Raw genomic sequence first — 22,922 nt, forward strand, 5'->3', positions numbered from 1 at the left:
ATGAAAAAGTGCTCAAGATCACTAATCATCAGAGAAATGGAAATAAAAAGTACAATGAGATATTACTTCACACTAGTTAGGATGGCTCTTATCAAGAAAACAAAACAAGTGTTCATGAGGATGTGGAGAAATGGGAATACTTGTGCACTGTTGGTGGGAATGTGCATATTATTTTATACAATTGCTTTTTAAGTCTGGTAAGAAGATAAAGCAAGAAAAATGCATTAGTAGTGCATATTATAGTTGCATAATTCCCTTACTGGTGCTTTTTATTTTTTCTTGTGGATTCAAATTACCATCTGGGATCACTTGCTTTAAGCTTTAAGAACTTCCTTTAGAGTTTCTTTAGTGTTTCTTGTTTGCTGGGTCTTTGAGCAACAAATTCTCTCAGTTTTTGTTTTTCATGGTAAGTTGTTATTTCCTCTTCATTTTTGAGCAATAGCCTTGCTGGATATAAGATTATTGGTTTACAAACTTTTTTTTTTTTGTTTGAGCACTTTGAATATGTCATTCCATTGCCTTCTGCCCTTCATCATTTCTGATGGGAAGTCAGCCGTTAATCTTACTGTGGTTCCCTTATAAGTGACATGTGGTTTTTCTCTTGCTAATTTCAAGATTTTCTCCTTGTCTTTGATGTTCAGCATTTTTACTATGATGTGTCTGTTTTGTGTCTCTTTGATTTTATCCTATTTGGAGTTTGAGTTTTGTGCATGTGTGGATTATTGGCTTTTTAGTAAATTTGAATTTCAGCCATTCTTTCTTCACAATTTTTTCTTCTCTTTTCTATCTCTCCTCCTTTTCTTGTACTCCCAATATGCATTTCTTGGTGTGCTTAATGGTGTCCCACACTTCTCTGAGGCTCTGCTCATTTTTCTCTCTCTGTTGTTCAGCATGAACAATCTTTATCAGTATCTCTTCAAGTTCATTAATTTTTTTCTGCTATTTCAAATCTAATGTTGAGCCCCTATAATGACTTTTAAAATTTTCAGTTATTGTCCTTTTTCACCTCAGAATTTCCATTTCATTTTTTAAAAAAAATTGTTTCTTTTTATTGATATTCTCTATTCGATGCAACATTGTCATCATATCCTCCTTTACTTATTTAATCAAGTTTTAGTTTAGTTCTGTGAATATATTTATAATGGCTACTTCAAAATCTTTTCTGTTAAATATAATATCTGGTCACTCTCACAGGCTGTTTTTCTTACCTGTTTTTCCCAGTGTATTGGTCATATTTTCCTGTTTCTTTGCATGTCTTGTAATTTTTTGTTGGAAACTGGACATTTTAGATAATATATTGGAGCAACTGTGCCTACTGCTTCCCCATCCCTGACTTGTTATTGTTATTTCTTTCTTTATCTGTTTAGAGACTGGCTGAATTGTTTTAGTGAAGTCTATTTCCTCCTCTGGCCTCCACAGTGTTATGTCTCTGATTTTGTTCCTCAGGTGAGCACAGCTTCAGATAACAGGAGTGTGGGTAGAGTTCTCTTCTATCTTTTCCATGACCACATCCAGCTCTTAAGCTCCTATTGTTTACAACAATGCCTGGGGGCATAAATTCCACAAAAACTAACCTAATCAAACTAGTTTTCCTTGAAGGAACAGTTCCTGATGTCAATGTTTGATATTTTTTTCTGAATCCAAGAGGGCTCCTCCCAGCTGTCTTATGCCCCCGTTCTTTCCTGCATACTTGCTGGCCTATATTCTAGGCTGTATGTTCATTAGATCCATGAATTTCCTCCCAATTCCATTTATCACAACCTCCACTGTTTTTGAGAAGGCTCTTAGGTTTAAATGCCTGTACTCTCTGTTGCAGATGAAATCAGTCCCTATGAGAAAAGACTGGGAACTATCTGTTTTACAGCCTGCTTCTTCTTCTCCCACCACCCCTGGAAAAATCACTGAGCCAGGGCTCTGAAGCTGGTAGTGTCAGCTGTGGTAGTGGGGACAATATCAAGCTTTTATTTGAGTAAGACACTCATTCTAGGAGCTGAGTGCTCAGTGGAGGAGTGTTAGTAGTCTGAGGTCCTCTCAGCTTATCTCTCTTGATGTCAGGGGAAGAGCTATTAGAGCCCCAGTATTCTCATGTGCCATGCCCAAGGTAGAGCCTCTATTTCATGAGTGGGTGTTGGTCAGAAGAAGGGAGCCTCCACCTCTTGACCACAGTTGACTAGAACTTTGCCATAACAACAGGCTGTTGGGGGCAAGATGAGAAATGGAGAAATCCTACTCCTCCTGGGGAAGAATGCCCTCCAGTTGGGAGCTGGGGGTGAGATGGAGTCATGTATTCTTGGCTGCAACAGTCTGGAGTGGAGTGTCCACTTTGCTGAGCTGGGAGATGGGGGAGAGAAAGAGAACAGTCTTGATTCACGTCACAGACTGTTGCCTTTCTTTCCTAATCTTTGTAGATTTTCTTGAGTAGATGTTTCTTCATATGCTGTTTGCCCTTAAGAACATTTCCAGAGGCTTAAATTTTTTTTTTTTGTAATTTTCACCAGTTTCACTGGGGAGCAGGTTAGCAGAACTACTCATGCTGTAATGCTAGGAGTCAATCTCCCAGAGCTTGGCCCTTCAGCCTCTTTTTTTTCTGTCTATATCCACTCCCTTGATCTCATCCAGTCTCATGGCTTTAAATGTCAACTATACACTGATGACTCTCAAATGTATATCTCCTGCAAGGGACTTTCCCTTTAAATGTGTGTCATATGTCCAACTTTCTAGTTAACATCTCCACTTAGATATCTAATAGGCATCTCAAACTTAACGTCCAAGATTGAACTCTTGATCTGAGCCTCACCCTGAAAGCTGCTTTATCTACAGTCTTCTCTATCTCAGTAAATACAAATTCTACTCTCCCTGTTGCTCTGGTCAGAAATCATGGAGTCATCTTTGACTCTTTTCTTTCTCTCACACTCTGGATCCAATCTGCTGGCAAAATTATAGGCTTTATCTTTAAAATATTTCAACATTTGCCCACTTATCACCCTCTCCAGCCAGATCCAAACCACCATTATCTCTCCCCTGGATTATTGCAAGAGCTTCCTAACTGGTCTCCTTGCACCTACACTCCACATGGGTTTTCTCCCTTCTATCTCTTAACATTCTAGAGTGATCCTGTTAAACCTAAATCACATCATCTCACTCCTCTGCTTAAAACCATCTGATGTGTTCTTATCTGAGAGAAAAAGTTTATGCTCTTACAATAACATAAAAGTGTCCATAAGATATGCATACCCCTTGCCCAGTTTACTTTGACCTCGTCTGATATTACTGTTGCCCCTCACTCTGCTCCATCTTTACTTGGCTCCTTAACACACCAACCTCACTTCCATGTCAGAACCTTTGCACTTGTTACTCCCTCTACCAGGAACACTCTTTTCTCAGCTGTCTTCATAGATTGCTTCCTTTCTTCCTGCAGGTCTTTGTTTTTACATCATCTTCTCAATGAGGAATTTTCTGACCACCCCATTTAAATGGCTGTCCTCTCTCTGCCATTAGTCCCTATTCCCCTTCCCTGCTTGCTACTATCTAACTTAATATATATTTCACTTATTTATTTTGTATATTGTCTGTCTCCCTGCCAATAGACTGCACCTTTGATGAGAACAGGGATATTTTTCTGTTTTGTTCACCACTCACCCTTGTGTGGCACAAGGGTGGTTCTCAATAAATATTTGCTGAATGAATGAATCAACATATTTCAATGGGAAGGTAGAGCATAAGGACAGTTCCTGGGATGGAAAATGAGGCATAAAAAGTAAAAGCTTGTTGGGGCCACCCCATGGCTGAGCAGTTAAGCTTGCATGCTCTGCTTTGGCGGCCCAGGGCTTTGCGGGTCCGGATCCTGGGCGCGGACATGGTACCGCTCATCAGGCCATGGTAAGGTGGCGTCCCACATACCACAACTAGAAGGACCCACAATTAAAATATACAGCTATATACTGGGAGGATATAGGGAGAAAAAAGCAGAAAAAAAAGTAAAAGCTTGAGACCTTTTTATTTGCCTCACAAATTGGGTATTGCTATCATCTAAATGTTTGTGTCTACCAAGAATTCATATACTGAAGTCTAATCCCCAATGTGATAGTATTTGAAGGTGGGCCTTTGAGAGGTAATTAGGTCATGAAGGTGGAGACCTCATAAATGAGATTAGTGCCCTATATGAAGAGACATGAGAAATGTTCTCTCTTTCTCCCTGCCATGTGAAGACACAACAAGAAGGCAGACATCTGAAAACCAGGAAGAGGGCTCTCACAAGAGCCCAACCACGCTAGCACCCTGATCTTGGACTTCCAGCCTCCAGAATTGTGAGAAGTAAATTTCTGTTTTTAAGCCACCCAGTCTATGGTTATAGTAACCCAAACCAACTAAGGCAGGCATGTATATGAGCTCAGCTGTGCCTCTGTGCTCAGTACTGCTCCTCCCATTATCCAGTCAAGTCATAAGGTATTTGATCTGTAAATCACCTGACTTGGGCCATGGCAACGCTTTATAATGGCCATGGGCACAGTCCACTCTCACCAAGTCTAGAAAAATTGGTGGATTTCCAATCCTCTCCATATTCTGCCAATGCGTATAGTCACATGACTTTGCATGTGTGTGTGTGTATATAAGGGAAAAGGATAAGGGGGTAGGGGTGGTGTTTGGACTATAACTGTTGTGAGCCTGCAGCCAGAGCCATAGTTCAGCCCTAGCCATTACTCTGCTCAAAACTTCAGTATGCAACTCAGGGATCTTCCACAGACATGTCATTGTGTAAATACCTTATTAATAGAATAGAAGGTGAGCTTTGCAAGGAATCCTGAAGCCCTATTTCCATATTTAATGAATGAACAACCTGAGTCCCAGAGAGGGGAAGAAATTCACCCAAATTTCTATATATAGAAAATGGGAGGGGCCAGCCCCATGGCTGAGTGGTTAAATTCGTGCACTCCACTTTGGCGGCCCAGGGTTGCACCGGTTCAGATCCCGGGCGCAGACATGGCACCACTCATCAAGCCATGCTGAGGTGGCATCCCACATAGCACAACCAGAGGCACTCACAACTAGAATATACAACTATCTATTGGGGGGGCCTTGGGGAGAAGAAGAAAAAGAAAGAAGATTGACAACAGTTGTTAGCTCAGGTGCCAATCTTTAGAAAAAAAAGAAATTCTGTTCTTTAAAAAAAAAAAAAGAAAGAAAGAAAATGGGAGAAATTGAAATCCTTGCTTCTTGCCTCCTAGTCTGATGCTCTTTCAAGTAGTAGACATTGAATTCTTTCTTGTGGGGTTCCAATTGCAGATAACCTCTAAAGCCAACAGAAGTATTGTAACAGAAGCCAAATGCAGTATAATACATAGTGGCAGAGTATTTCATCTCAGCAATAATTAAGGGATGTGTTGAGACTTTTGCAAGCAGGTGCATATTAGTTCATAGTCTTCTAACTTCCTTTTAACAAATCAAAGCCAGAACACACTTAATTAATTTTGTCAATCCAATTCACTAATAACTAGGTCTGATACTGCAATTTGCAAAGTAAGAATTTAATCAACTGCAGCATTGCCTCTTTCCTTTTGATTTTTTTTTTGACAGTTTGAGCATCAAGTTCACACAGGCACTTTTATAGCGGGGTTATTTGAAATTATATTTCTTACCATCACAGTTTGGGTGCCTTTGGAAACAGACTCTGAGGTAGAGATTTGTGTGTGAGAAGTGTAATAGGGAGTGCTTTTGAGAACAACACTTGAGACAGAATAAAAGAAGCAGGAATGTAGAGGAAGAAGTTACAACAGAGGCCTCAGCCAACTTCATGAGGAGCTTTGAGGTTGGGATGGCCTTTCAGAGATGTTTCAAATTGAAGCAAGGGGGCTGGGTCTTCGTATCCCCACTCGGAGTTGTCAATGGATGCAGGCTGCCCCTGGAGAGGATAAGGGGGTGTAGCACTGAGTGGGACAGATCAGTCAGCATAGGACAGTTCTTGGAGAAGGAATAAGTTGTGAGACTTGGCAGGCAACATTCCAGGCAGCTGCAGGAATGAGTGCCTTAATCCTTGACGGAGGATGAGGGCAGCATACCACAGTATTCACTCCATTTTCCTTCCTTTAGAGTTGGTCCTCTCCCACTCCCTCACACTGCCATCTTCAAATGGTTTCTTTCACTCATTCCTTGTCTTACTCTTTGCACTATTAAGCCTGTAGCGAGGTTAAGCAGATTGCAGTCTCTTTCTCTTTGGTTTTCAAGTATGGCTTTTGTTGATTACTTAAGACCTGCAGGCAGGACGAAGTGAGGGAGACTGACCAGCAGCCAGAAGTCAGGAACCATGACACCTCAGTTCTTTTTAACATTTTTATTGTGATAAGAACAGCGAACATGAAATCTATCCTCTCAACAAATTGTAAGTGTACAATACATTATTATTAACTATAGGTACAATGTTGTACAGCAGATCTCTAAAGCATACTCATCTTAGTTAACTGAAACTTTATGCCTGTTGATTAATATCTCCCCACTTTCTCTTTCCCCCTCAGCTCTCAGTAACCACCATTCTAGTCTTTGACTTTATGAATTTGACTATTTAAGGTACCTCATACAAGTGAAATCATACAGTGTTTGTGTTTCTGTGTCTGGCTTATTTCACTTAGTATAATGTCCTCAAGTTGCATCCATATTGTCACATATTGCAAAATTTCCTTCTTTTTAAAGGCTGAATAGTCTTCCATTGTATGTATATACCACATTTTCCTTGTCCATTCATCCAGCCACAGACACTCAGGCTGTTTCCCTATCTTAGCTACTGTGAATACTGTTGCAATAAACGTAAGAGTGCTAATAGCTCTTTGAGATCCTGATTTCAATTCTTTTGGCTATATACCTGAGTGGGATAGCTGGATCATATAGTACTTCTGTTTTGAATTTTTTGAGAAATGTCCCTACTGTTTTCTGTAGCAGCTGCACTATTATTCATTTCCACCAACAGTGTTCAAAGGGTTCCAATTTCTCCATATCTTCACTGACATGTCTTTTTTTTTTATAATAGTCATCCTGAGAGATGTGAGGTATTATCTCATTTTGGTGTTTTTTTTTTTTTTGAGGAAGATTAACCCTGAGCCAACATCCACTGCCAATCCTCCTCTTTTTGCTGAGGAAGATTGGCCCTGAGCTAACATCTGTGCCCATCTTCCTCTATTTTATATGTGGGACACCTGCCATGGCATGGCTTGATAAGCAATGTGTAGGTCCATGCCCAGGATCTGAACTGGTGAACCCTGGGCCACCGAAGTGGAGCACATGAAATTAGCCACTATGCCACCAGACCAGCCCCCTATCTCACTGTGGTTTTGATTTGCACTTCCCTGATGATTAGTGCCAATGAGCATTTTTTTCATATATCTGTTGGTCATTTGTAGTCTTTTTTAGAGAAATGTCTATTCAAGTTCTTAACTCATTTTTGAACTGGGTTATTAGTTTTTTGTTATTGAGTTGTAGGAATTCCTTATATATTTTGGAGATTAACTCCTTATCAGATACATGGTTTGCAAGGTTTTTCTCCCATTCTATAGGTTGCGTTCACTCTGTTGATTATTCCCTTTGTTGTGCCCAAGGCTTTTAATCTGATATAGTCTGACTTGTTTATTTTTGCTTTTTCTGCCTGTGCTTTTGGTGTCATATCCATGAAATCATTGCCAAAACCAAAGTCATGAAGATTTTCCCCTATGTTTTCTTCTAGGATTTTTACAGTTTCAGGTTTTACATTTAAGTTTTTAATCTATATTGAGTTGACTTTCAAGTATGGTGTAAGATAAGGATCCAATTTCATTCTGTTATACGTGGATATCTAGTTTTCCCAGCACCAACTGTTGAAGAGACTATCCTTTCCCCATTATGTATTCTTGGGACTTTTGTCAAAAATTTGTTGACCATATAAGCATGGGTTTATTTCTGCACTCTCTATTCTGTTCCGTTGGTCTATATGTCTGTCTTTATGCCAGTATCATACTGCTTTGATTACTGTAGCTTTATAATATACTTTGAAATCAGAAAGTATGATGCCTCTAGCTTTGTTCTTCTTTTTCAGGAATGGTTTGGCCATTCATGGTCTTTTGTGGTTCCATATGAATTGGAGAATTGTTTTATGTGTTTCTCTAAAACAAGTCTTTGGAATTTTGATAGAGATTGCATTGAATTTGTAGATTGCTTTGGGGAGTGTGAACATTTTAGCAATGTTAAGTTTTGTATTCCATGAACACAGGTTGTCTTTCCATTAGTTTGTGTCTTGTTTAATTTATTTTATCAATGTTTTGTAGTTTTCAGTATATAAATATTTCACCTCCTTGGTTAAGTTTATTCCTAAGTATTTTATTCTTTTTGGTACTATTATAGAAGGGATTATTTTCCTAATTTCCTTTTCAGATAGTTTGTTGCTAGTCTATGGAAATGCAAATAATTTTTGTATGTTGATTTTGTATTCTGTAACTTTGTTTAATTCATTTATTCTAACAGGTTTTTAATTGAGTCTTTGGGGTTCTCTCTCTATAAAATCATGCCATTTACAAACAGGAATAATTTTACTTCTTCCTTTCCAACTTGGATGCTTTTGATTTCTTTTTATGCCTAATTTCTCTCACTAGGACTTCCAGTACTATGTTAAGCAGAAGCAGTAAGAGTTTGGCATCCTTGCCTTGTTCCTGATTTTAGAGGAAAAGCTTTCAGTTTTTCACCATTGATTATGATGTTGGCCGTGGGCTTTATTACAAGGAGGTATTTTCCTTCTATTCCTACTTTGCTGTGAGTTTTAACATGAAGGTGTTGAATTCTGAGCAATTCTTTTTCTGCATCTATTGATATGATAAGGTGATTTTTATCCTTTATTCTGTTGATGTTACGTATCATATTATTTGATTTCAGTATATTGAACCATCTTTCCATCCCAGGGATAAATCCCACTTAGTCATGGTGTATGATCCTTTTAGCTTGTAGACACCACAGCTCTCATCCTTGCTCAGCACAGAGCATGTGGACAAAAAATTCCAGCTCTCTGCTTCCCCTTGTGAAGGGAAAGAGCTGACGTGTGTCCAACTTCTCCAAAGGGGGACCCCTAGAGGACTGATCTCTGTCTTGCCAGCCTTGGAGCTCAGATGGATCCACCACAGTCAAGCAGCCTAGGGGAGAATGGAAATGGCAACTTGGGCTGGCGGACACCATATATCATTCTTCTGGCTCACCACAAAGTGACCTGACAAAAACCACAGGTACCTTCTTCTCTCTGGGGATGGAAAGCATTGATAGAGGCTCCCCAAATCTCTAGCTGAGCTGATTGGTGGAGGTTGTCTCCTGTACAAGGTCTGTCTGTGCAGACCAAGAGAGGTGCTTGCTATGTCTAATGCACAGACATCAACATAGAGAGTCAAGGAAAGTAAAAATCAATCAGCAATGTTCCAAACAAAGGAACAAGATCAGTCTCCAAAAACCAACTGAAGAAATGGAGCTATATGATTTACCTGACAGAGAATTTAAAATAGCCGTCATAAAAATGCTCACTGAGGTCAAGAGAACAATGCATGAATAAGTGAGAATTGCAACAAAGAGATAGAAAATATATTTTTTAAAACAAACAGAAATTAGGGTGCAAAGAACACAATAATTGAATTGAAAAAATGTCACAATAGGGTTTCAACAGCAGACTGGATCAAGCATAAGAAAGGGTCAGTGAACTTGAAAACAAGTCACTGGAAGTAATTCAGAGGAATAAAAAAGAAAAAAAGAATGAAAAAAAGTCAAGAAAACGTATGGGAATTATGAGAGATCATCAAGTGATCCAATATATGCATTATGGGAGTCCCAGAAGGAGAAGAGAGAGAGAAAGGACCAGAAAGCTTATTAAAACAAATAATGACTCAAAACTCCCCAAATCTGGAGAAGGAAATAGACATCCAGATGCAAGAAGCCCAAAGATCATCAAACAAGATGAATTCCCAAAAATCCACAACGAGACACTTTATAATCCAGTTCTCAAAGGTCAAAACCCAAAGAGAATTTTGAAAGCAGCAAGAGCAAAGTGAACTCTCATAAGACTGCCAATGGATTTTTCAGCAGAAACCTTGAAGGTCAGTGGGATGATATATTCAAAGTGCTGAAAGAAAAAACCTGCCAACCAAGAATACTATACCCAGCAAAACTGTCCTTCAGAAATGAAGGAGAGAGACTTTCCCAAACAAAAGCTGAAGAGTTCATCAGCACTAGACTTGCTTTACAAGAAATGCTAAAGGGAGTTCTTTAAGTTGAAACAAATGGATGCTAACAGCAACACAAAACCATAAGAACATATGAAACTCATTGGTAAAGGTAAATATATAGACAAATAAAGAACACTGTATTACTATAGTCATGGTGGGTAAAGCAATTTTAATTCAAATATAAAAGTTAAAATAGAAAATTATTTAAAATGACTATAATTAAAAATATGTTTAAAGATACATAATAGGAACAAACGTAAATTGTGACAACAATAACCTAAAGTGGGGGAGGAGAAGTTAAAGTGTAGAGTTTTTGTATGTGATTGAACTTAATTTGTTATCAAGTTAAATTAGACTGTTATAAGATATTTTATGTAAGCCCCAAGGTAACCACAAAACGAAAATACCTCTAGAATTTACACAAAAGGAAAAATAGAAAGGAATCAAAGCATATCAATACAAAAAAATCAATAAAACACAAAGGAAGACACCTCAGTTCTTAATATATAATTTTTACGGGTTCTCTTTTACACATTTTATACAAGATACACTCTTTACAGAATAAGATATAATCTTTTGTACAAGATCTGCCTGTCCTGCCCCATGCACCTTACCAGAAACTGTTTAAGATCTACAGAGGAGACTTTGCACTCAAAAGTAAACTAACTTCAAAAAGCTGGCAATATGCATTTGAAAACTGGTTGAAAAATTCTGAAATCAGGAGGACTAAATGGTAAAGAAGATAAGATATACATTTGAAATGATATGCAAATAGACAATTTGAGATCATTGGGAGCCACTGGATCAAGGAAGGTATACATCTGAGAAGTGATACTGCTATTCGTTTGGAAAGAAAAGTGAATCAGAGTATTTGTTCAGAACATTGGCTATCCTTTTAATTAATAGATTTTTGTTTATAAAAAATTTAAAATTACAGTATAATGGCTTCAGCATCACCAAAGTCTACTTGAATTAAGGAATTCTTGGAGTTTAGGGCAAAAAGGAATTGTCAAGGAGTTCATCAGAGGACTAAATATTAATAGAAAATTATATCAGGATTCCCCAGCTCCATCATATAACACAATTTTTGGTTCATAGGTTAAATCTGGTATTGCAGGTGAGACACTATCTAGTACAAGCATAAAGTGTGGTATGCAGTGGAGGAATATAACCAGGACTAATCTGAGGGCATGGATTATAAAACAGTCAAATTGAGCTGATCACACCTAGGTTCAAATCCCCGTTCCTGCACTTACTGCCTGTGTGACATTATCAAGTTACTTAATCTCACTACATTTTTCTTTATCTGTAAAATGGGGATAGCAAATAAAGTCTACCTCCTAGGATTGTTGAAAGGCTTAAATGAGATAACTAAGGCATACTGTATGGAAAATAGAGTTTAATATTAATATTAATTTTGTTTTGCCTTCTTCCAACTCTCTACTTATGATATGACTCTAAATTAGGCTCCTATGTCTCAATTTTCTCACAGTAAAACAGGAATTATAATACTGGGCCTAACTACTCCACAATCTCGAATGAGATAACCTATGTAAAAGTGTTTTGTTAAGGCACTATGTAGATATATGTAAAGGATTTCTACTGATATATGCAATTGGTTTGCTGCTTCCCACAATTTTTAGGGATCATCTCAAATTTAGAGCTCAAAACCTAAAATGAAGTTTACACTAATCTCAGTTATTACAGGAGAATTCCAGCTTTTTGTTTTATCTGACTTTGTACTTCCATCAAAAAGTGGGAAGCAAGAAAGCTAAATTCAAATTTGTCAATTCTGCTGTTAGTATCTTTGGTGCAGATTTCCATGCTGCCTAACACTATCCTTTGGTTTTCAAAGATCCGTACTATCCATAATCTCCATGACCTCTACAACCATGGAAAATTTCAAGATCTTCACTCATTTTCTTTCCGTTCTATCACCTGGCAATATGCCTGGCAAATAGTAAGGGCTCAACCAGTATTTGTTAATTGATTGGTATCTTGAATCTGTAGGTGTGTGTATAGAAAACTGAATTTAAAGTCAAGAGATTGGGGTCCTGTCTTGGCTCTGCTCCTTTTTGGATGTGTGACCTTGGACAAGTCACTTTAGGAAAAAGATTTACACAGATATCATCTATAAATGGGGATTGGTAATCCTCAAGCCTTTTTTTTTTTTTTGAGAATTAAATGAGAGAATGTATAGAAGCTCTTTGTAAATTATAAACCACCAAATTTAAGTTATTACGATGAATCATTAGTGAATTTTGTTTTAATAGCATCTTAAATAAACTAGATAAATAGATTTGCTAATGACTACTGGTTAATATAGGTAAGCGTATGCATGGGTGTTTCCTATAAGAGTGAAAACACAAGACACACTGGCAGTTGTACTGTTATAATTCATATTCTGTGGCATTGAGAACAAGGCCATGTGCCTGATGAGACACTAGACAAAGATAACTACGGTACAGTTTTGGTTCTGGGATGTCTCACAATACGATTTTAAATTCATTACTACATTTAAATTACTGATAATGAAACAAGAATGCATTTCAGTGTTTTCCTCTAGAGTATTCATTGGCAAAGTAGCCACTTAATTGTGCCTACCCACTTCAAGTTAGCAGATTCAGCTTTTAAACCAAGACCTTTTGAATTGCATTTTGTGCTAGGTGAAAAGATGAACAGACTTTCAAAAATGAGTGGGATTACAATTCTAGGCTGCAATTTTTATCATTCAATCAAATTTAAACTCTCTATAATTATAACTAATTGTGTACTGACCTAGAGGGTCAGGCACAAAGCAGAGAAAATGGGAGAGAAAAAAGGAGAGAAAAATACCATCAATACCAATACCAAAACAACAAACAAACAAATAAAAAATGGAAAACAGAGAGCCAGATTAAGGCTCAAGTCCCCCCAAAGGCCTGGATATTCCTAACCATCTGTTACTCATATTCCTCTGGATCTCTGCATGTGTTGGTTATGTTTCTGTGTGGAACAAGGAATTTTAAGAATTGGCTTTTTGGAAGGCAAAATAGAATTATAGAATGTCAAAACTGGAAGAACATTTAGGGATCAAATAGTTAATGCATCTCACTTATAAATAGGGAGAGTCAAGTCCAGAGAGGGGAAGGGACTTGTAAATGCTGTTCAATAATTTTTTAGCAGAATTACCAGGTTTCTGACTTTCAGGTTGTAGCTCCTTAGAAAGCGAGCCTGTAAGCCAATGTTTCCCTAAGAATACCATTTCTTAAAAAAAAATCAGGATTTCTAGGTTACTTGTTAAAAATAAAACTTCTTGGGTCCCATCTCAGATCTACTGAATCAGAATCTCAAAGGTAGGCCATGAGAATCTGCATTTTAACAAGCTCTATAATTGTTCTAATACACACTGATGCTCTAGTCATTCTTACCTCAAGCCTTTATACTGAGTCCACACACTAAAACAAGGTGTCTTTTCAAGTATTTAAAAGAAAGAGCGGTAGTGTATCTGAATGCTGTCGGTATCCCCACGTCAACTGTACAGTGTAGGGCCCAACCAGTAAACATAAGGAAAGCTCTAGCGGTCAAGCACACTTGGGAAACTGCAGCTTGTAGGACAGTCTAGTAGAGAGCAAGCTTTTCAGCAGCCTGCTAGGCGTTTTTTACTTACTCTTTTGGTTATACAGACAGGCTAACTGAAGATGCAGTTAATAAAGTATTCTCTCTCTGCCAACACACAAAGTCTGAAAACATGGGCCTTATGTGTGTAATCATTTTATAACTCTCCATCCCTAGTTTTTCCTGCCTCTACCACTTACCCTAAGTTCTGCACGCAGAATCCCTAGGGACTCCCCGAAGACGCTGCATCAAGCACCCTTGGCCTCACCCTGCCTGCCTGGCTAGGTGTGGGAACCCACCAAGCCGGGTTGACTGAAAGGGTTAACAAGCAGAGCGTTGCAGAGCGGCAGGGAGAGAAGCCAATCGAGCGCCTGGGCAGGCGGAACGTCTGGCGTGGGCGGGGCCGGGACGGAACGTGCGGAAGGAAACGGCGGCGGCCGCGGGGTGAGAGGGCACCCGCCGCTAGAGGTTCGGAGGAGGCGGGGGCGACGAGGAGAGCACGTGAGCGCTGGCCGCTTCTCCCGGCTCTGCTTTATCTCTAGGGGTCGGTAGCTGCGGGGACAGCCCAGGGCCCGGTGTATGGCCACGGAGTTACGGTGTCCGGACTCCATGCCCTGTCACAACCAGGCAGTAAAGTCTGCCTCTACCCCAAGCCCCGAGCCGCCGCGACCTGGTGACCTGATCCCAGACCAAACCGGGGGAAACAGCGCCTCCGTGGCCAAGCTGACTCTCCTCGCCGGGCACGCCCATTCGAGCGTACCCGCCGAGAGGGACCCTCAGGCCTGTGGCGGCCTCAGCCTCAACTCAGAGAACAACGGTGGCAGTGGCAACTATGACGCACCAGCCAGCGATTCCCTCCTAGGGGACTGCGAACTCTCGGGGCAGATAGGGGCGCAGCTTAAGCTGCTGCCTATGAATGATCAGATCCGGGAGCTGCAGACCATCATCCGGGACAAGTGAGCCAAGAGCGGAAGGGGAAAGGGAGGTGGAGGGTCCCTCGGGGTGTGGGTGGGGATTGGAAGTAAAAGGGCTAATGGGTAAGGTTCTTGGCCGTGGCAAACTGGTCCGTGGAGACTGTGCCAGGGCCTGGTCTTTGAGGGGGAGTGTCACGTGACTCAGGCCTCCAACCGTCTCCTAGTTCCTGTGTTTAACTTCGCTTTGGGTAGGGGAGGGAGCCTTTTCGGTAGCTTCGGGCTGCTGCTTTGTCTCCCGTAAGCGATGACGAATCCTCAGCCATTCCAGGAGGGTAAACGCGTTTTACGCTATCTGCCCGGTGCCGGTCCACGTGGTAAATCCATAAGCCAGAAATGGTTACTATCGGAGGTTGTGCTCTCCCTCCAGTCATCTCAGGCTCACAAATAGGAATAAAGCAATTTCTGTTGTGCTCAACAGGACCTCTGACCCTTTAGTGTTTGCTACTGCATATATGTCGTTTTGTCTAAGGTCTTTATTAGTCTTGGAGTTTAGGTTTACTCGGTCAGGTGAAAGCTTACCTAACTTTTATCAGGATTGTTTTACTGTAAACGTTTTTTGTTGTTAGTGCCATAGAGTGGATTCTGACTCCTGGCGACCCTGTGTACAGTAGAGCAGAACCCTGCCCAGTCTTTTTGCACCTTCCAGGCTAGATGAGACAATCCTCTGCTGCTGTTTATAGGGTTTTCATGGCCTTTTTTTTTGGGGGGGGGGGGTTGAAATGGGTGGCCCGGTCCTCCTTAGTCTGCAAGCTCCGTTCAAACCTCTCCACTATAGGTGACCCTGCTGGTATTTGAAATACCCCTGGCATAGCTTCCAGTACCATAGCAACACGCAGCCACCACAGTATGACAACCGACAGATGGGTGGTGTGGTTCCCTGACTGGGAAACAAACCTGGACCCTGGCAGTGAGAGCACCAAATCTTAATCATTAGACCATCAGGGCTGACTACTGTAAACTTATAGGACATCAGATGTTTCCTTTATAGTTAGTGGAGCAAAGAGAGCTTAAAGGAGTCTTTGGCACCCCTCCTAATCCCACAAACTAAAGTAGCCAAACCTTCATGTTAAAATGCTATTTTTAGGGGATCTCAAAACTCATGTTGTAGATGGGGGTTCCTTAAGGGAAATATGTCCCATGATGAACTAGAGCTGGTTTCTACCTTGGCAGCACTTTAAATGTGTAGCTGCTGCATATGAAAACACTCGTTTTTCAGTGGGTGCCTTGATCTTCTAAAATGGCTACTGAGTCAGGATGCCACTCCCTAAATCAGACACTAATAACTTTTTCTTCATACTATTGTGATAGGCTCCCAATTTGTTTCCCAGCGACCAGTTTTTCGCTCTTCCACATGCACCCACACATTACTGAACAATTAATCCTTTTAATATACCACTTTGATTGGGTAACTGCCCTACTCAGCAGCTTTCTTTGGCTGCTCTGAGTCTGCCAAATAAAGTCCAGGATCCTTAACTTGACATTAAGGCTTCTCTTTGTGGTTCCTGGAAACTATTCTGAAACATCCCTGCTTCTGCTCTCATCTGGAATTCTCTTTACTCCTTCTCTGCATGTTCAAATCCTACCTATTCTTCAAGGTCAAACTCAGCATTAAATGTCTGCCTCTGCCAAGAAGCTTTCCTTTTATCATTCTTCCTTGCTCATCTTCCCTGGCCTTTTTAGGGCTAGATTAACCTATTTCATATGTTGTTATTTGTATATCAATCTTATCTCACCTATTAGATTTTAAGCTCCCTGAGGGCAGAAATTATATCTTTTACATTTTTGAATTCTCACCATGCCTTGCAAATAATAAATGCTCAGTTACTAAAGGATTTTTTCTAGCTCTTAAAATTATATTTATGAAACTATACTTTTTTTTTTTTTTGCAGGGAAAGATTCACCCGGAGCTAACGTCTGTTGGCAATCTTTCTCTTTTTTTCGTTCTTCCCAAAGCCCCAGTACGTGGTTGTACATCCTAGTTGTAAGCCCTTCTAGTTCTTCTATGTGAGCTGCCACCACCACATGGCAGCTGACAGATGGGTGGTGTGGTTCTGTGACCGGGAAATGAATCTGGGGCACCAAAGTGGTGAGCGCACTGAACTTTAACCACGGGACGATCAGGGTCAGCTCCTGTTTGTTTTTAATGAATCAGTATTGAAAACTACTGTGGTCATGTGCTCTAACAGATGAAGTAGTGATCTTAAAAAGTAGGAGGCGTGGGCTTGGTAGTTGTGGTCGGGGGAAGCCGAAATAAAACTTAGTTGTAAAACAAAGAAAATAGAATGATGATTCTTGTTTCTATAGAGCAAGAGTTACTAACTTTGAGTTTTGGGCCCCACTGCACCTATATGTGGGCTTCAGGGCTTTAGCAAACCCTCTGAAATTATCTGGGAAAGTTATTTGTATGTGCATTTTTAATGGTTTTTTTTTTAAAGATTTTACTTCTTCCTTTTTCTCCCCAAAGCTCCCCCAGTACATAGATATATATTCTTCGTTGTGGGTCCTTCTAGTTGTGGCATGTGGGACGCCGTCTCACTGTGGCCCGATGAGCAGTGCCATGTCCACGCCCAGGATTTGAACCAACGAAACACTGGGCCGCCTGCAGCGGAGCGTGCCAACTTAACCACTAGGCCACGGGGCCAGCCCCATTAATGGTTGTTTTTTAAATAACATCTTTATTGAGATGTAATTAACATACCATACAATACACCATTTAAAATGTACATTTTGAGGGTTTTTAAGTATGTTCGTGGCTGTGCAACCATCACCACAATCAGTTTTAGAACATGTTCATCACCCAGACAAGAAAGCCTGACCCATGAGCAGTCATTCCCCAACCCACCCAAAGCCCTAGACAACCACTGATCTGTCCCTATTGATTTGCCTATTCTGGACATTTCATATAAATGGAATCATACAACATGTGGTCTTTTGTGACTAGTTCCTTTCATTTAGCATGATGTTTTCAAGCTTCATCCGTATTGTATCGTATACCATTCGTTTTTTGCCTGAATGATAATCCATTGTATGGATATAGCATGTTGTGTTCATCCATTCATCACGTGATGGGCATTTGGGTGGTTTCCACTCTGGCTGTTATGAATAATGCTACTATGAACATTGGCATATGTGCCTTTTTATGGGGTGAGGATCCCTTAGCTTTTCTTGCATTTCACAAGGAGGTCTTCATGGCAATGTAAAGGTGAACCATTGCTATAGAGCTTGGAGAGGGCGTGACATTCAGCATTCATATATGACAACGTCAATACCCAATTTTACTGTGTTACTCAGAACAGCCTGCATTGTATAGTAAACCTGAGTGTAAGTGAAATTTTTTTTCTGAGTTTGGAAGGAGACAGTAGGATCCAGAGTGATCTTAGGCCAGATGTTTAGCATCTCTGTGCTTCAACTTTATCATTTATAAAATGAGGATGTTGGTAGTACCTCATGGAGCTCCTGGGAGGCTAAACAAGATACTGCTTGTGAACATTTGTTATAAACAGTGAAGAGCTGTGCACATTTAAGGCATTTCAAGCCTTCATGTTTAGATTTGTGCATGGTTCTGATTGCATCGTAATTGCTGGTTTCTTGAGCTTTCAGGGGATAGTAAAAGGAATTTAGCTGTATGTAGAATCCACGTTCTTATTTTAAAAAGCAACACTGAGAGATCCTAGATAATTTTTATCCTGCTATGATATAGTATAGCAAGACTCACTATAATTTTTGATAACTAACCAATGTTTAGTTATTTAGACTGGAGACAGTGTTTCAAGTTTTGTTTTTGTCAAATCTGTTAACAGAGGCCTCTATTCCTTTACCTTCAAAAATTGGCATCCCCTTACATGAACAAGACCTGTTTCATCCCCTCCAAGGGGCTGGTGTAGGGTTCCTGTGGTAAGAGAAGCTATATTTACGTAGGTCTAAGTTAGGGAAAGTGCCGTGAGTTATCATATCCTGTCTTCCTTGGGGCTTATGCTCTTAACTATTGTGATGTGACATTGTATAGACACACTATGGAGCTGTCTGATAACAGAGGCCGTGGAAGTCCTTGTTATTCCTTTCATTGTTCCTGGTCCCTAGTATCTGTCTGGTGAAGGGTTTGATTCATGAGTTGACTTTGGCCTGGGGAGGTGGGGTTTGAGCCAGCAGGACTGCATGTTTTTGTAGATATATAAAGCAGGCAAGATTGAAAACACTGGACTGATTTGAAACGTCTTTTTATTTTTTTGAAATGTGCAGGATTTGCAACATAATATATTGGTTGTATTACTGAATTTCAAGGAAATTGTTTTCTCTCTGAGAGTGTGGTAATCTAGACATCAAATAACCAGATAACGTACTCAGTCACGCGTGGGTCTCCGGTGAACTTGGGAAGATAAATGATTCCTTCATTTCCAGTTGTTTTTGTTGTTGCACTGGGTTACACCACACTTCCTTTTCTGCCTCCTTTGTATACTAAACTCAGCAAAGTCTGAGTCTAATGAACTTTTTCCTTGAATGTAGTTCATGACCTCATATTTAAGGCAGTGGAGTGTATTTAAAAGGTTCTCTCTCCTCTCCAGTTTTTCGTTTCCTTTTGTCTCCTGAGACCTTAAAGCAAAGCTGTTTCATGAGCTGTTGAATGTTTCCTGTATATTCGTCCTCAGAGGGGCTTTGCCATGGCCTCAGCAGGCAGCTTGGATGAAAGTTGAGCAATATTAGAATATTTTAGTCTGTGAAATTGCACTAAAGGAGTACATTCAGCCTTGTGACATTTTTTTAGTCGCCTGAAGGGGAGACAGTTAACCTCAGGACGGATAAACATCCTTTGTAGCCCTAATGTGAGTGTAGCCTAGTGTGATTTGAGTCATCTGACTAGGTAATGGCCTGAGGAGTCTTTTTTTTTCCAAATACAAGTTTTTGGTACCCATCCTTAGAGTAGTCTTGGGTGGAACCTGAGCACCTGGAGCTTGACAAACGCCGCGGGTGATTGTGCTGTGATTAGGCTGAGCCACCGCCCCTGGCAGAAGGGCCATTCTTCCTTGCATAGTGATTTGCCTGGCTCTGGATTTGGGATATAGGCTGAACTGGGGATTCCACACACTAAACAGAATCAGCCTAGAGACCCTGGCCCAGTATCATTGTGAGACTGGAGGAATCTCAAAACTTTTCCCTTCAACTTGTGCAAAACCAAAATGTCCACCACAGAAAAAACTGTGACCTGCAAGTTGTTTCAATCATGGACGTGTTTTTGGTTTTACTGGGTTTTCCATGTGAATTTTCTTACTGGCTTTTAGGCCAGGAGGGAGGAAGTCACCTCTTTAAACTATATATACCCCTGTTGTAATATTTATTGGGCATATCCTAATATTGTCTTGCCAACTAGTCTGGACTCCAGACAGGCAGAAACGAGGTCTGGCCTGGTACAGTACCTGGCACACAGAAGAATTAATGTTGCAATCATTATAAAAAAATAAACTTCTGAGTGACTGAAGCCTGGGTTCTAAAGGAAAATGATAATTTCTCTTCTTTTTCTACCTGATTTTGAATGTTTACGTTGAACTTTGCTTTGAGGCACAAGTAAACAATTAGTGACATTCTATTTTAAGAGCTTTTTAAGAAGGTGCTGAAGAGCTGTGACTTTGATTACTTGCACCTGGCACGTAGTAAAAGCTATTTTTTGTTTTTGTTTTGTTGTTTTTTTAACTTTTCACATCAGATTAGGTTTGCTCCAAGTGCTTCATTGGGGATTTGTTTTTATGAGGGTGAAGGAAGGAGGAGGAAAGTCATTTATAAATCCTCTGCATTCCGTGACAAACCCTGGAGCTGTTCTTTATTTTAGTGATCACATAATAAAGTAGCTCTGGAGGTAGGGCTTATGTTTTCAGAGCTTTTGCTCAACATTGGCTCTAAATGGAACATTCCTTTGGTTTAAACCTGCCAGAAAAGCTTTTATATGCCACTTCTCTTTAACCTATTGCTTAAAAAACAAAAACATATTAGAGCTGAATTTGAGTCCATTTAGTCCTTCCTAATTAACTTAGGTTCCCAGGTAAAATACAGGACACCCAGTTAAATTTGAATTCAGATAAACGATGAATACTTTTTGCTGTTTAAGTATATCCTAAACATTGCATGGGATATACTTCTGAATTACAAATTTACCTGGGTGTCCTGTATTTTTACTTCTTAAATCTGGCAAGCCTGTGCCCGACTCTAACTTCTCCCACTCCACATGCGGAAAACAGTGCTTAGGTATAATCTTCATTTTTGAAATGACACCTAGTCAGTGCTGCTAGGATTTGATTTAAATTAAATTGTTTTCAGTTCTGAGTTGGAGGTTTTGATTTCATCATTTTTGGAAAGGATGGACTCTTGCATGCAGTAACCTTAGTACATGCTCTTTACGAGCCATCTTGTAGCAGCCGCTTCTCCCTCTTCAGCAGGGACATTTTAGTGATGTTTTATTTGCCTGCCAGACTCTTTTATTTCATTGTTTGCATTGTATGTACATGCCAGTCTGATTCACAGGGAGAGAAATATCATTAAAATATGTCTAAAAACTGGTTACCTTTTAGGAAGCATTCGTTTATTAGAGCAAAATATAAATAATGGTTTTACTTAGGGTCTTGGAATCAGAGAGCTTCAGGCTGGGAAGAACCTTGAAATACTTCACCTCTTTAAGCCTCACTATTTTCATCACTAAAGTGGTAGCAATCTTACTACCTCTTAAGGTTGTGTGAGGATTAGAGCAGATAATGTAGCAAAAGTGCTTAATACTTGGCACCAAGGAAGCTTTTAATAAATGGTGACCTGTGGGAAAGAAGAGAGTAATGTACATATAATATTAGATACCTGATGTCACTTTTGGACCTTTTTAGAGAAGCTTTATAAATAAATCTTTGTACACTTGGGGTGTGTGTATGTATATATGTCACATTTATAACTATAATAGATACATATGTATACACAAATGATATGTATAATATATATACACACATAGTTGTTAAAATGATTTCTGTAAAAGGAAAAAAGGAGCTGTCAAGTTTATTCTGAATAGAGAGAAGTGATCAAGCGGCAATTTCTGCTGTAGAAATTGAAGCTGTAATTGTCCCAGGGGAGGATGTCTTCCAACCACACTGGAGAACCCCCTCTAGTCGTAGGAGTAGTAGTAGTGAGGCCTAGTAAGAAGAGGGGAGAAGATCTCTACTTGAAGGGTAAATTTGTTAATATTATAAAAACATTCCTCTCTCATAGTTCTATATCTTGTGGATGATAAGTAAATACCTATTAGTCTTTTGAAAGAAAGATCAGTGAGATTCAAGAGGTTTCATCTTGGCTTGGGTTTGCTATGAGACATACATGGGTTTTTTTTGGTTTTTTAAAGATTTTATTTTTTTCCTTTTTCTCCCCAAAGCCCCCCCGGTACATAGTTGTATACTCTTTGTTGTGGGTCCTTCTAGTTGTGGCATGTGGGACGCTGCCTCAGCGTGGTTTGATGAGCAGTGCCATGTCCGCACCCAGGATTCGAACAAAGGAAACACTGGGCCGCCTGCAGCGGAGTGCGCGAACTTAACCACTCGGCCACGGGGCCAGCCCCGAGACATACGTGTTTTTAAATGTATACAATTGCTGCAGCCCCTCTGGAAATTTTAAAGTGCTTTATAAACAATCTTAGGTAGGGAAGAGTCCATTTACCAAATCCACATTAAAATGAGGATTTGGCTTCTGGTATGATTTTGTTGTTTCAGTGTGAAGATCATTTTTTAAAATGGCTGCCTTTGGCTTTGCTTTAATTGCTACAGATGTGTGACACATTTGTTGGGGGGAATGTCAAAAAAAGTATTTTCTCAGATATGGTTAGGTCTGCATTGTTAATCCTGTTTGGGGTTTGTACAACTTAAAAGATGCTCAGTTTACGATTAATTAGATTTCGGTGCTCTGAATTATGAGGCCCTGAATATCATTGTTTAAATATTTGATCTTTAATCATTTGGATATATTTTAGAATATTCCAGGGATGTATGTCAGTGTGTTTGTTGCTTTGTGATAATTTTGCAGTAGATTTTATTTGGGACTCTTAATCAGGTGGAAGATGATTAAAATGTCTTTCAAAGCTTTGTTTCCAGTGTGAGAGATCTTTTAAAAAAATGATTTG

At 39.8% G+C, this 22,922-nt stretch overlaps 1 protein-coding gene across 7 annotated transcripts in view; it reads left to right on the top strand.

The window, feature by feature from the left end:
- Positions 1-22,922, top strand: part of UPRT (uracil phosphoribosyltransferase homolog) — a 121,194-nt gene that overhangs the window by 86,405 nt on the left and 11,867 nt on the right. For 2 of the 7 annotated variants that reach the window (XM_070605778.1, XM_070605780.1), the window contains exon 1: positions 12,382-14,767. The exons of 1 other annotated variant lie outside the window; for it this stretch is intronic. In XM_070605778.1, coding sequence (XP_070461879.1) covers positions 14,391-14,767 — 377 coding nt within the window. In that variant the 5' untranslated portion in view covers positions 12,382-14,390. Of the gene's footprint in view, positions 1-12,381; positions 14,768-14,956; positions 15,100-16,673; positions 16,744-22,922 lie in introns of those variants that run through there. 4 more of the 7 variants (XM_070605781.1, XM_070605784.1, XM_070605783.1 and 1 more) reach the window with 4 other exon arrangements.

The sequence above is a fragment of the Equus przewalskii genome, chromosome X (genome assembly GCF_037783145.1).
Source record: "Equus przewalskii isolate Varuska chromosome X, EquPr2, whole genome shotgun sequence".
NCBI classification, from domain to species: Eukaryota; Metazoa; Chordata; class Mammalia; order Perissodactyla; family Equidae; genus Equus; species Equus przewalskii.